Source organism: Cottoperca gobio, chromosome 7 (genome assembly GCF_900634415.1).
Source record: "Cottoperca gobio chromosome 7, fCotGob3.1, whole genome shotgun sequence".
NCBI lineage: Eukaryota > Metazoa > Chordata > Actinopteri > Perciformes > Bovichtidae > Cottoperca > Cottoperca gobio.
This window is the reverse complement of record NC_041361.1, coordinates 13,246,311-13,261,266: the sequence shown is the minus strand read 5'-3', so window position 1 is coordinate 13,261,266 and position 14,956 is coordinate 13,246,311. Positions and strand designations below refer to the sequence as shown.

General features: G+C 40.3%; 2 protein-coding genes across 6 annotated transcripts in view; one reads left to right on the top strand and one right to left on the bottom strand.

Annotated features, from left to right (window-relative positions):
• LOC115010935 (band 4.1-like protein 1) overlaps positions 1–11,673 on the top strand; it is a 40,274-nt gene extending 28,601 nt beyond the window's left edge. For 2 of the 4 annotated variants that reach the window (XM_029435858.1, XM_029435855.1), the window contains 10 exons: positions 490–519; positions 1,263–1,418; positions 5,143–5,193; positions 5,680–6,054; positions 7,140–7,358; positions 7,468–7,527; positions 7,676–7,765; positions 7,906–7,986; positions 8,745–8,861; positions 8,977–11,673. In XM_029435858.1, the coding sequence (XP_029291718.1) occupies positions 490–519; positions 1,263–1,418; positions 5,143–5,193; positions 5,680–6,054; positions 7,140–7,358; positions 7,468–7,527; positions 7,676–7,765; positions 7,906–7,986; positions 8,745–8,861; positions 8,977–8,982 (1,185 nt within the window). In that variant the 3' untranslated portion in view covers positions 8,983–11,673. The remainder of the gene's footprint in view (positions 1–489; positions 520–1,262; positions 1,419–5,142; positions 5,194–5,679; positions 6,055–7,139; positions 7,359–7,467; positions 7,528–7,675; positions 7,766–7,905; positions 7,987–8,744; positions 8,862–8,976) is intronic. The other 2 variants (XM_029435857.1, XM_029435856.1) reach the window with 1 other exon arrangement.
• A 1,357-nt stretch (positions 11,674–13,030) lies between these two features.
• cntn3a.1 (contactin 3a, tandem duplicate 1) overlaps positions 13,031–14,956 on the bottom strand; it is a 115,656-nt gene continuing 113,730 nt past the window's right edge. For both annotated transcript variants that reach the window (XM_029436214.1, XM_029436213.1), the window contains exon 23: positions 13,031–14,514. In XM_029436214.1, the coding sequence (XP_029292074.1) occupies positions 14,423–14,514 (92 nt within the window). In that variant the 3' untranslated portion in view covers positions 13,031–14,422. The remainder of the gene's footprint in view (positions 14,515–14,956) is intronic.

Below are 14,956 nucleotides of genomic sequence, written 5' to 3'. Positions count from 1 at the left end.
AATTCCAGTGTATCTAGTCTCGTATTTTTTCTGTGCAGGTATGTGTGGTAGTGTTATTAAGTACTGCAGGAAATATTGCCATTGCATTAGTCACTAAAGGGTCTGTTCATTTGTGGTCTTGTAATGCCTTCTCACCAAACCTTTGGATAGAGAAGTATGGGAATAATCGCCCTCTCCAAACACTTATGCTCAGTCAATAGATGACTGCATTAATTATCAATTGGCAGACACTGATATGGATTTTCCCTGTCTTCTTGGCAGAGCATTAAGTGGCTTAACAGTCTTTTAGTCAAAAGCCCTGATGGTGTCAACTGTTTGTCTGTCCGTCTGGCCGCCTGCCTCTTTGACTCACCTGCAGCACTTTGCCTCTTTGTCTCTGCACGCATCTGTTCTCCACCCAATCCCCCAATCCTCAACCTCCTGCTTTGCTCACAACCCTTCACTTCATCTCACTTGCCCCACCTCTGGCTCCCTCATCTGTGGGACAAGGATCTGGCCACCCCTCGGCCCAAACAGGAGGTACTGCTTGTCCTCTCTTTTAGGCATGAGCTGTGTGTGACTCTCACCAGGTGTGCTGTGTTTTCTTATCCATAACTGTGCCTGTAACTTACTGTGAGAACACAGTAAACTAGCAACAGCAAAGGAGTTCATGTCAGGTTACTTTTTCTTCAGCCTGTCAGTTTCATCATTTCTAAAGACTATTCACGATCAAAGTAATGTTTTTATTTTTTACATCTGGATAGCCTTTGATCAGTTAATAATTACAGACCTCACGTTTGGGTCTTTGTGCTGCATCTCCCAAAGATTACTAGGCATTATACTAGGTGCAGCAACAGTACAAAGATAAAGATAAATAGAGTTTGTCCCTGTAATTAGGAGATAAAATATTGAATCTCATTTTGCCTACAATGCTGCAAGGTCAGAAAAACGCTGAGTAGTCATTTTCCGAGTGTACTATAATGAGGTCTATATCTGTTTTGGGTAATCATTAAGACCTCAATTGTCAGCACCATGTGTGGCAGCAATCTCTTCATCCTACAGCAGTTACAAAACAAAAAACAGTCAAGCATGCACCGCACCCTAATCACAAAAGAGTTAGGAGTAAGAAGGTTGAAATGAAAAACCTCCGGGTTCATTTTCAACTTTAAGCCACATCCAGTTCAATCGTAGGAATGACTGTAACCGGAACCAAATAGATTCAGATCTAGGATTTTAACTTGTGTTTATTTGTGTCCCTTGTCTGCCCGTCACTGTGAAAGCAGCAGTTCATGGATAAGCCAGAGGACGTTCTACAAAAGCACCAGGCCAGCATTAATGAGCTGAAGAGGGCTTTGAGGCAGCCGAACAGCAAGATAGCCCAGAGGGAGAAACGCCTCTCCTCAGCTACTCCTCCTGGAGGAACCCCCGAGCGGAAACCAGTAAGAACGAGATCCCATTCCCAAGTTATAATACTTACTGTATTATACCACAGTTAGTTTCATATAAATTATGATTTCCCATCCTGTCTTCTCTTTCCATTCTCTTTCAAAAGTTGGATTCCATTGGGCCAAAACACAGAAAATCAACCAAAAAAACAACACATTGAAATGCATTAGTTTTATTTCCCCCCAGTTATAAACTGTTTTTCTTCACTAATCATTTAGAGTAATTATATGGGGTAACAATAATATCACAAGTGGAAGAGCTAGGCTAATGTAACTGTCTACTCTATGTCAACATAGGCGACCGCTGATGCCAAATTGATTGACAAGCAGGATGCTTATGAAGGAGAGCTGGATACTTGCTCTGAAATGGAAAAGAGTAAGAACTCTTCTCCGGGTAGAGACACATTCTCGGTGACACCTTGGACTGAAGCAAAAATGAACAACTGTCAAACAGCCAAAATTAGACCTGTAACATCTCCGAAACAGGAAACAGACTTTAGAGCAACAGGACTAACGGATGTGAACCCCGTGGATGACATAGTAGCAACTAACGGGCATCACAATTCTGTATTAGCGAGTAATGCCGTTCAAGAAAATGGATATGGATCTCCACATGACAAACAGGGGAGTGCAATGAACAACAGAGACATTAGTGATGGTCTGTATGAGCGCAACATTCATCGAGAGAGACCAAGGAACTTTGAAACTGTGGTGGCTGTGGATTCTCTCCCAACAGGCAACAGAGGCAGAATTGAGAGTGACGCAAGGCAACGTGAGACTTGGATAATAAAAGACCCGAGCCCTGTGGGAGCGCAAGATTGCAGCATAACAAGAAACTCAAACTCAGAAGTCACCAAAATAGTTCCTCTCAAGCCACAGAGATCAAAGAAGTCTTTGAACAAGGAAAGCACAGGTGCTGTAAACCCTCAAACTCAGAGTTGGTCGGATAGAGGCGTCTTTGGTGGGACCGGGGATGTACAGATGACAGGGAGGAGAGTGGATGATAATGCTGTATTGCAGTCTGTCGCAGATGCTGTCAAGGAGAACAAAGGGGCCACCAAGTACCACAGTGAGTCTACAATGTCATTTCCACAGCAAAGTCTACTACATCAGCAGATAAAGAATGAGTTGTTTGGGCAACAGGAGCTCAGAGACTGCAGAGGCACAATGGGACAAAGTCTGTGGACAAGAGGAGGACATGAAGATCATTTTCAGAACAACTCAGAGTTTAAAGAGAATCTCTCTAGCTCCAAATTTCCAACAGCTCCTCCTCGAAGTCTCCCTCTGAAAACGCAGTGGTCCCGAGACAGACAGAGCAACATGGACAGCAGTCACATCCACTACAGAACGCCCAGCCAAGAAACAGCCAAGAGGAAGCAAGCGGTAAAACCATCTGCCCCCTAACCTGTTTGTCAATCATCGGAAAGTAAAGCATTGCATGAGCTTCAGGCAATGTGGTGCAAATCTTGTTTTTACCATCTAAAAACAAACAATCACACATACTTCAGAACTCATGTGGCTGTGTATGAGAAAGCAAAAGATCACGTTCCTTGGCATCGCATCATTGACCGACTCAGATCACGTCCATGGCCCAGAGAGTTTTTTGCTTTCCCTTTCGCAAAGCTTGACATCTGCTTGGCCATTTCAGAACGCTGCGGGCCTTTAAGCAAAGTTCCCTATGCTTAAGCTTGAGGCGTCTCTTTAATCCCACCTTAACTTGTCACGTTCACACCTGGTCTCTCCTTCCAACAACCTCACAGAATAAAGGTGGCTGCTGTTGCAAGGAGCGCAAGACCTTTCCACCATTTCTTTTAACATAATTTAAATCCTTTTTGTAAATGACTGAGAAGGGCATTTGAATCAAATGTTCTGCCTTGGCACCTCTGTGGCAACAGCAGAAAATGAAAAAGGCGATTAGATGTAATCACAGGCTGCAGAGCTGCCAAACCTCTTCAGGGCTTAGGCATTCATATTCTGCATTTATGAATATGAATACCTCTTTCCTGAAAGAGATGTTTTAAAAATCTAACATTTCAGTGCATGGCATTAACATTGCACTTGCAGTCATTTCTGATTATGTCAACCTGTGAGTTATACCCTAGAAGCATGCTTCTGACAGTAGCTATAAGCTTTACAGTCTCATATGTGTGTTTATTGTGTAAGTTTAACAAACCTTAAAAACGTCAAACACCAAGCCTCAAATAAAAGTTGAGTCCCTCTAACTTGCCAGGTGTGGCTACACGTTTTGATAAATAAACTCAAGTCTTAATAAGAAGTCTTATTTCTATAGTTAATTAGTATGTCAATGAGTTGGTGTCTTCAAAGACCCGCTTGAGTTAGTTCCTAAATTGTGCATACAAATAAATGTTTTAACTTTTGTCAGTGTGGACATGCTACACTGTCTTCACTTCGCCACAATTTAATCGTTCAGTTCGTTTTACGAAAACCATGAGCACCAAAGTAAAGTTCATTCAGATTTACCAGCATGGTAAACAATACATATAAAGAAATGTGGGGACCTGTTACCTCTGAAGCTGTCCGAATATGGGTCCATTCCTCGATTATTCATAATCCTTAAACTGGTAAGGATCTACCGATCAGAAGAATCAAAACAGTTTTTCATCAAAGACATTTTATCCAAGTTGTTATGTGAAGTCAACATGTCTGCCGCACTTTAACTGACATAAACAACATTTTATTTTCTTCCTGCACGGTGTTGGTGGGTGTTCTTGTTTCCCCGTTTTTCTCTGTTGAGTTTTAACCTCTTTTTGGTAACCTAAGCCAAATAGCCTTGTCGCTGATGAACAGGTGGGATGCGGGTAAAGAGTTGCGAAGCGATATTATTTCTTCCTAGTATGGCGAAGGCATGACCCGCCCTACTCTGCCTCTGATTGGCTGAGCTCGACATTGCACGCTGATTTTTCTCCCCACATAGATATGACACTTTCTGAGGACCGGGGGATTTATGAAGTGAGATTCTGTCTCAAATGCTCTTTTTTGTGTGAAAGTGAACAACAACCTGGTCACCAACGTTTGCCTCTCAGCCAATCAGAGGCAGAGTAGAGCGGGTCATGCCTTTGCCATCCTAGGGAAAACATATTTCCATCGGTATGTTTTGGTGCATATAATAAACAATTCACACATTAAGAGGAACTAAAAATACAGGTTTAAGTAGGCCACTGAAAAAGTCAAAAACATAAATATAGAAAAGAAAATTACAATAAAAATATAAAAAAGGTACAATAAAAAATACTATAGCAAATATGTACCATGTGCCAGTTTAGTGCATGATGTGCAAAAATGTATAAAATAAAAGCCCAGGTTATTATTTAAAGTGTTACAGTATTCCATGATATTGGTATATGAATACCAGTACCAATAATGTGTACATTTTAGAAATGAAAATGCAGTGGACTCCACAAATGCAATTAGTTTAAAAGCTGTGAGTAGAGAACATTGCAAACAAACATGGTTTCTGTAGATATGAGTAATTATGTTTTTATCCGCCTGTGTTGTGCTGCAAACTGAACGTCATGTCAACGCAGAGACAAAGAAAAGCTCTTGATTCTCTGTTTAAGCTCTTTCCTTTTCTGACGCAGTCACACACATGTTGGCTATAGTTTGGATTGGTATCATGGTTTGTGGTTGATTTATTTTACATGACACATCCTTTATTTAGTTTGATATTAATGCTTCCTGATTTTTTCTTCTTCTTTAGGATACACCTCCCACACCTGCTATTCACGAGGAACCTTTCAACGAAGCTTCAGTGAGTCGTCTCTCAGCTCCACCAGTCTCCTGTTGTTTTTCCTCCTTTTAAGCCTCTCCTTTGGAAAACAAACAGCACTTAGTTATTTCACCCATTGCTCTTCACGATTTTCATTAATTTGTGTTTATATGAAAAATGTGGAAATTATTTCACTATTATGGTTTCCGTCCAGGCACAGTCTGTACATTCTTATCCAAACAACGGGAAACCCCACCACCACAATTCAAAACACATGATTTTAAACTGTTACACGAGAACTGAATCTAATTTATAATGTCTTCTGAAGATATTGTGTATATATATACATGTAGGTAATTAATGGAAAGCAGCAATGTGTAGAGAAACACAATATATATATATATGTTTTTAATTTACTCATATAATTGTAACTTATATAATCAAAGAATGTGAGCTACAGTGGCTCACAGTCTTTTATTATGTAAGTAAATGTATTTGTGGTCCGATGTTTTGTACTCTTCGCTGCAGAGGGAACCGTGGGAGAGACGTCTGGGCTCTGTCTCCGAGGATGACCAGGACCAAGAGATCCTGTACCTGAAGGAGACCCACCTGGGCATCGAGCGCAAATGTTCCAGCATCACGGTCAGCTCTACGTCCAGCTTGGAGGCCGAAGTAGATTTCACCGTCCTCACGGACCTGCACTCTGGCATGGAGGAGTTCTCCAGGGGCATGACAGAGCTGGGGGATAGGGTAGTGTCCCCCGATGTGGGTCTGTGCTTTAGCATGGACTTGCTCCAGCAGCACGCCCCCTCTGAACCCCATCCTCCATTGGTGTCCGCCCCTCCGGCCAAACATGTCCAGGCCGAAGAAGTCCGACCTGAGGTCAAACGGTCCGATGCGCAGGTAGAGCGAAGTCTTCATATTAAGTGTGTTTGTAGCTTCTCCTCCTTTTGTTTGATTTGTTCAGGCAGGTAAGAAGAATGATGCTATTTTTAGGCATCTATAAATATGTCTCCCAACTGTGGTGCAGGTGAGTAATGGTGGGAGTGGAAAAATGTCCAGAAATCCCCAAAGTGAATTATACCCTTATCGCAATGTGTTTTTAACTGGAAGCACATGAGAAATAAAAAGAAAATAGAAATAAGAGCAGGCAAAACAACAGGAAGTTGGATTGGATGTCCTCCCCCTCCTCCCTCCCTCTTAGTGCCACCAACGTTTCCAATAAAGTGTGATGACAGGCCACCAAAGCCAGAGGTTGATGAGTTAATTCACGTTTTGTTTACAAGCCTGTTCTGTAGTTGGTCAATGTGAACGTAAATTAAACAAAAATAGAAAATTTCCACTGTGGTTCAAATAAAAATAACGAATTGTGGTGTGATCACACCCAAAGTGTTTGTCACACATTTCAATGGGTTTTTCTGTGTGTGGTGTTATTTCTTATGTTTGTATTTGTGATTTGAATTGTCAAAAAGCTGTGCAATATACAGTAAGTGGCAAACGATACAAAATGTGCTTTATTATTACATTTTGATGCTTCTGATGCGCTGAAATAAGAGCGGAGCAGACAAAGGAGCCAGTAATTGGCTGTAATGAAACATGTTTCAAGTCGAATGCTCTTTTTCAACAGCACTGAAGGGTAATGGAGGAAGACCCTTCATCTTTTCTCCTCTCTGTTGTTATTTGTTCTTTTATCTGAAATCTAATATCAAATTTATCTCTTAAGCACTCAGCTCAAAGCACATCGTCCGTCCGCGTGTTACATTAACAGTCACTTTGTGTTTGTCTTTTGCTCTGTGTACTCTTTTGTTTAACTCTGTGCATCAGAAGCTTCAATAAATATCTTCATTTTTGCGAGCAAAAAGCTTTATATCAGCTGAATCTAGGCTTTTTTAAATCCCTCATTTCCCACTAAAGTTATGTAAAATACTTTAAAGCTCATTTGTCTTATGTGCTAAAATTAAAACCGTGTTTCTTTTTCCTCCCTTAAGCCTGTAGTCCCCAAAAAACCAAAGAGGTCAGTGCCGGTGTCATCGTCAGTGGACAGAGAGCCGCACAGAGAAGCCGGTCGAGTCTCCGCCGTCACACCGCTGAGCAGGGAGGCCAGTGATGTCATGCCCACAGCGACAGTGAGGAAGACAGACGTCAGGACGGAGACTCAGCCCAACGGCTCAGAGGTCACCACGACCATCGTGGAGTTCACAGATCAGGTCAGTTTTATATTTTAGTGAGAAATATTGTAGATACAAAAATAATATTTGATACAACTAGAACTAAAGTATTACTGAAATAATCACGCAATTAATTTGTCTGTTTCAGGATCACGGCCTCTCCGGCCTGAGTGATGTTTCTTACTCCACGCGACAGAGTGTATCCCCTGTGAGTACAAACAGAGCAACCTGCAGCACACTCCTTCCTGCTCTCGCGGGTCTATACCTACTTAATGTCCAAAGACAGAAGACATGAAATTATGAATATTTGCTAGATTAAAATATCCGAACATGATGACTGACCTCTGCTTTCTCAGGTGCATATGAGCGGTCTTGGGAGAGAGGCTACAGGGTCGCCCATCCTCGTCACTGAAAATGTTACCTCGGCAACCACTCACGTTACCAAGGTAGAGAAGCTCAAGCACAATCTTATGTATAATTTTGATAAAGTGAGTTCTGCAACATGAGCTGATCTCTTCTGTCTCAGTGCAGTTATATGTGGGCTCTACTCCTATGCTATTCAAAGAAAAGCCCTTGTGTGTTGCAGACGGTGAAAGGAGGATATTCAGAGACCAGGATCGAGAAGAGGATCATAATCACAGGAGACGATGACGTAGACCAGGAGCAGGTGAGCTGAAATGATCTGTGGATCAAACAGTCAAAGAACCATGTTGTCGTTGAAATCTATATTACTGTACTTCTAAAATCGTCTTTTCCGATTATTTATTATTTTGGTATTGGAACAATTCATAACCTGCATTTTATCACTTTAACACTTTATATTAATTTATAAGTGTAAACAAAAATGTATTAATCCTTGGATTGTTTCATACAATATATCATGCATATATTTTTTTGCAAACATAGTTTACCTCAGATTATCAATCATATATACATTTTAGCCTACTTCAGTATTTTCAGACATTGAATGAATACATTAAGTAAATAAATAACAAATGCATAGAAAATAAACTGTTCTGTGCAAGTATGCCTGCAACTAACCATTGTTTTCATTACTGATTATCAGTGTTTTGATTAATTGTTAGACTAAACCAAACATATTAATATTAAAACAAAGTATGACAAATAAAGCAGCAGATCCTCATGTGTGAGAGGCTAGAACTAGACAATGTTTGGCATTTCTGAATAATTAATTTACAAAATATTTGGAAATCATTTTTCTATTGATCAATTTATCAGTGAATCAACTAATTGTTTCAGCTCTATTTGCAACGTCTCAATGTGTCTTCTAGTGTGTTGATGTTTAATTGTATTGTAGCATCGTATGAGAACTTTATCTGGAATAAAACACAAATAATCATACATCTTTAGAAAAGTTACACATTTGTTCCTGTGATGCATTTTATAGTTCCCTCTGTTTTGCAGGCTCTGGCTATTGCAATACAGGAAGCCAAGCAGCAGCATCCAGACATGCAAGTGACCAAGGCAGTTGTTGTCAGGGAAACAGAATCATCCACTGAGGATCGACACGGCGCATCAGAGGTACGGTTGCCATCTTAATTTCAAACAATAATAGCTGGTTAGGATTTGGTCTCACAAGCCACTTTTGAGATTAAGGGATTTAAGATTGACAATCTCTTCCTTTCTTTACCTGCAGTCCTGATTTCGTGAGACAAGAGCGCCCCCCTTTGGACCGGAAGTGTCAGTGCCCGACCTGAAATTCTCACCCACCATCTCTACTGATAGACTACTGCCAGTGGCGCTCAAATGGAGCCTCTTGTACACATTCACACACACACACCCAAAGCTGAAACAAGACTCCTTTGAAATCTTTAGGTTTTTATTTTTATTCAAACATTTCACTATTGAAATCCTTACTCATAGTCCTTGATTGGTCGAAAGTATGCCACCAGAATTCCAATCTTCTGGGACAATTAAAGAGATCCGAATCCGACTTAATTCCCTGCAAAGCTCTCAGGGCCGCTATATTAAAACCACTTGCTTAAGTATTCCTCAACGGTCAAAGGGAATCTGCGCATTGATTCACACTGTTGAATAATCCAAGGCCATGTGCCATGTTGGTACCCACCCCATGTAGAAAATAAAACATGGTCTTGTACCTAGGAGTCTTTTACATGTCTGTGCTGCTGTACTGAATAACAGGAAATCATCAGATTCCTGCTCTGTGTGCTGAAAAAAACCTACTGTGTGTGCTTTACACTTACAATAATCCATTACATGTAGCTCCAGTGCTGTTAGAGCATTCAGTGGAGCAGGTTTAGTGAGAGCAGAGCAAATCCTACTTTTAGTTTCCACTCTTGCATATCCAGTGTAATGAACAAATGAGCTTTGTCCCGCCCTCCTGTCACACTGACTGATGAGGATGCACGGAGCAGAACGGATCACGTAGAGCCAACAAGGTCCTCTGCTGGTGCTTCTTCAAGCCGCAGCTAGTCTGATCACTATACTTCCCTCTATCGGTCACCTTAGAATATACTTCTGTAAAATGTATTTGACCATGATGTGCGAGCTGCTGCGTCATGATGGACTTTGATTGGACTTTTAGAGAACTTCTGCGTAGGAGCTGTTAATATGCACAGTATACCCGATGTATTTATTCCAATGGGGGAGATGTAGTTTCTGAGCATGCTGAGCCCAGTTCCTCTCCTTTCACAGCCTTTAGATATGCTTTCAGAATTCATTATATAATACCACTTTGGCCATTTTGTGTAGTCAGTACGTAGAGTAGGCTCACACCCTTGTTCAAGTCACAGAACGGGTAGCTGCATCAATAAAACTAGTATTTGAGATAATGTTTGCATGATCATTTCTTGCATTATTGGATTGTAATTGAGTAATATAGAGATGAACTCATAAGAAGGATGGGTCATGATGATCAAGATATAAAGGCCGAATGATTCACAAACAATCTGAAGTTGAATCTGAGCTCTCACAAGTACAAAAAAGAAAGAAAGAAGGAAATGAAGCTTCCTGACAGGAAATTAAGATTATTCATCATAAATAGTGGGAAACAGCTAATAAATTCAGTTTAGTTAATTCCAAGATTCAATGACAGCACAGTGGCTAGTTTCCTTGTTCAGTTACAAGCCTCTTATTTAAGCCAATAGTGCTGTTATATATATTTATTTTAGATATAATTTTGAATTGAATCTCCCGGTATAGTAACATGAAGTAGGCCTGTCATGCCTACATTCAGTTGTGACTGATACTTTCCCCTGGCCTATTTATTGTACAACACATTTACTTCATCTTTCAACATACTCTGCAGAAACGGTATTATGCATCAGAGCCCTTCCAATACTCTTTCGAGCAAAGTAGTGTTATAAATAAAATATACAGTAGGAGCAGAATCTTTGACCTTTTAGTTTTGTGTGATTTGGTACATGAATGTTAGAGGGATGTCATAGGCATGTAGTATGCCAATTAAGGTAGCAGTGAAATTGTACAAACTCTGATTTTATATGAAAATATTTGTATGAACAGGCTACTTTTAATTACACAGGTGCCAGAAAGTCAAATGCATAAACTTGACACGTCAAGGTTTCCCTTTAATTATGGTGTCTTTAACATGACCTACAAAATTTCTGTCTCCCTGCAAAAGTCACATTTTATATACGAATGCAGCAGCAAATTCACTCAATTGATGTTAATTGAATGTTAAAACCGTCATGTCAGGTTTATGAGGGGATTACTGAGGTATAACTTTGGCTTTCAGACACCAAACTTTACTGTTCACATGTGTCGTGTAATTCCCGTTGTATTTCATATTTTGGTTCAAAAATCTTTTAAAGTGATGATTAATCATGGATGTGGGTGTCAAACTGGAAGGTGAAAAAAACAAAAAATGCAGCCATGCATATCCTTGTACTGTATATTTGGTGCCGTTTGATGGGATTGTAAAGATGTAAAGTAGTTAATGGCCATGGGCTTGATGTACACTAGGGGGCACTAGTTACCAAAATAAAGAAGAGAGCTTTGCAACAACATTGAGCTGAACTCCTCCCCATTCTTAACTAAAGGGGCAAAATTATCCAAATCATCCTTGGATCGACCGGTAAGATCAAAATTACCTTCCTCTGTCCAGAACAGGCCAGCTCTTGGACGTCTGACAAGTAATAACCAGACTGTGATTAATCAGAGACATGTGGCTGAGACACCTGGTGCTGACGTCTGATAGGACGACCTCTGGCTGACCCTTAATCCTCGCCCTCTCCTCTCTGTACAGAGCCCCCCCTCCCCCTCCCCCTCTGCTATCCATGTGCCGTGTCTTTGCTGTACATTGTACTTGCATTCCTTCAAAATGAATAAAGAACAGAGAAAAAGAAAACACGATGAGAAGGGAACGCCTCTGTTTGATCTCTTCCACATGTCTATGTTTGCCTTATTATAGCTGGTGTATGTTTGTCCTCTAGGCCTAATAAGGAAGTACAGCTACTGTATTTTTCAATCATGAAAAAATAATGCAGTATAAAATAAGGTTTTAAGTTTCTCACATATTTATAGTTTTTTGTCTGCGTCTGGTTTTAGGGTTTGTTAAAGAAAACGATTGTTTAAAGACACTTAAGATGTGTATTCATGCAATTATTGCTCACCTACTGCTATTGTAAGCTGTAGTTCAGATGCTGCAAAGGCATCTCACAGCTCAGAGAAAATGTTTTAATCATACATATATGTAGGGCTGCCCCCTCTTAGTCGATTAGTAAATATTAAATAAATATTTGAATACCTTTTTGTTTTTGCTGAATTACTTATTTCCACATCTCTGATTGACTTACGTCTTTTGTGAAAATCAGATTTTTATTTCATCTGTAATAGAAACAAAAATGTCACACACTATTTCAATGAAAGTGGAGTTATATGATGTAGTTACCGTGGTGATACTATGACCTGCCCTTTGTCTTTTCAGAGGTGTGAAGAATCTCAGCATTGATGCTTTCCTCCGTGTGAGGCAGGGGGTGTGAAGATCACTGCAAGAGCACCAAACAAATCTCCAGGAGGCCAATGCATAGTTAAAGGGTATAGATGTGAAGATATTGATTGCACTTATGAGTATCTGCTTTCAAAACATCGATCAGGAGAATCCCTGGAGGAAGAACAGAGAAGAAACGCTGCTCCATCCCTCTCCCTCGCTGCTTTAATTGATGGAATGGAAGCTAACAAAGTCTTGAATCCATTCTTCTGAAAAGAAACGGGCTGAAAGGATTTTGCAGGTCTGAACTAAATCTACAGGATATTTTTGGTTAAAGTCCGTGCAGCAGAGCTTCTAACAGTTTTGGATATAACTCTTCCACCCCAAACTGTGAATGATTTACCAATATCTTCCACAAAAGGCATGTCAAAATATTACCTTTCTTGTTGAGACTGTACTTAAATCAGAACATGTTATTTAAGTTATTCCAGCGGTTTGACAAACTTTGTTTTTTACAACTGCGAGTCAGATTTGAAGAGGTAGTCGTTGAGGTTTCTGGGCAGTAATACAAAGAAAGTTACTAAACTTTATATGAGTTTCTGCAACTTATTTTAAGTCAACCTGGGACTGTTTATTCTTGACCTTAGAAAAGGCTTTCTTCCAGAGCAAACTCCACCTGCTAAGTAAGACCAAGAGAGCTTTACTTCACATACCACAGCCTGATGAGGCACAACCTTTATGCCTCTTTTGGCCTCTTCTGACTCCAAAGGAAGAAATGAGGAAAATGGCATTATGTTTATTAAAAGCAGGTTGATCCATTCAGACATCCTAAGCAACGTAGGTATGTACACTGACCAATCTCATGCCAAAAAGCAGCTGACAGTAAAATACCATCCCCTACTTTGTAATAAGCTATGTTAGAAAAGTCAGTAATCACTGCCACTTGTACTGTATTACAATGCTCATCATGAAAGACATAGGAGAAAGGCATGTTTTTTCTGAACCCAAAACACCCAAAAATATGATCTGAAAAGTAACAAAAGTGAAAAATCTCAACGTAGCGTACAGCAAGGTCAGTTATTCATAAATTATAGCACGAGTGAGCCAAGATACAATGCGGATAAACAGAGGAAGACAAATAAATAAAACTCTCTTGAATAATAACAACATGGATACTAATCATAAGACTTAAGGCTCATTTGGGACCTGAGGATTTCATACATACAGTGTACAACAATGCGGCTCACACTGCTCAGCGTACCTCTGTTACACGCTTATCATGGATGTGAGAGAAAGGTAAGACATCAATTAATCAACATAAGTCTGCTGTTTACAACGGAAGCCATATTGGGGTGTACACGCTGCGTTATCGCACAATGATACAACAGGTGGAACTGAACCTTGTTGGCTCAATACCTTTGGTTACTGTCAGTTTCATGGCAACTCTGAGGTTTCGATGTAACGTAAAAGCATGAATAAAATCCAGGCAGAGTTACAAAGGTCCCAAAATCTGGTTTGTCATAAAGCAATGAGGCTTAGCTCCCTGTTTTTGGCAGGGATTTGTAACAATTGGTTTTCCTTCTTAGACAGTGCAGGACGTTTCCCAAAAGACAGTTCAAAGAGTGGAGGGAAAAGACTTCACCCATTTCTCGTCTTAAACCGAGCTTAAATACAACTTCACTCACATAAATATGAGCTGTGTAAGGTCTCCTCCATCCCCAGTTAAGATAAAATCCCAGCATCCATGAAAAAGTCCAGAGGTACACACAATATCCGTTTAACAGAACCTGCAAAGCCCCACAGAGAAAAACATACACTATTGTGCATCACACACCACTGCCTCCAAGGTTAAAACCATATGAGAATGTCCACTGGTTAGAAAAGAGCAAAGAAAGAAACATCATTCAAGCAGACTGCCGTCGAGTCACGGTGTCCTTTCACTTCCATAAAAGCGATTTCTGAATGAGCCACTTCTTTTCAATAACTCCATTAGAAAGGTGGTGGAAAAGCTACTTCCTCACAAAGAGATTTTTGCAGAAAGAGGAAAAAACACAGTAGGATAGGGAAGGGAAGGGAGCAAGGTGGAAATGCAGCCGTCAGTCTCTTGCTGTCTCTGACCTGCTGTTTCTCCTCTTAACAAGCAGCTGTGGAGCCTGGTTGATGCAGATGTTTGTCATAGTACAGTCCTGGCTGTGATGATTAACGCTGCAAGGTTGACCAAGGGAAACGCAGACGACTCTGGAGCTGCTCCTGTGGCTATGGAGCCTGAAACACACAAAACAAATCAAGATCCAACATGTGAATGCTTCGTTGCTCTGTTAACATGGCTTGAGGATGAACTCTTGACATGAAGGTCTCATGTTAATTATCACAGTCAAACAAGACAATTATTAAATGCTTTCAGTGCAAAGTGGCGTGTAAGTACACAAGTATATCCATAGATGGCACTGGTACGTTGTGCTCTATTATGGCTTTTCAAAGAGCGAGACTGTAGATGTCGGGTGGAAAGGAAAAATACACTCGTACAATATTTTTCGCATGTCTGAGCCCATTTAGTTATTTTATGATATATATTTCTCAGTCTGTGGAGAAGAGACTGTATTTTTACAGCTAAGACAACTGTAAAAACAACGTTCATACTTTTGATTTGAATACCTCGTAGAAGAGTCAGATACCAATTTGTGTAAAAGGCAGCAGCCTGAAAAGA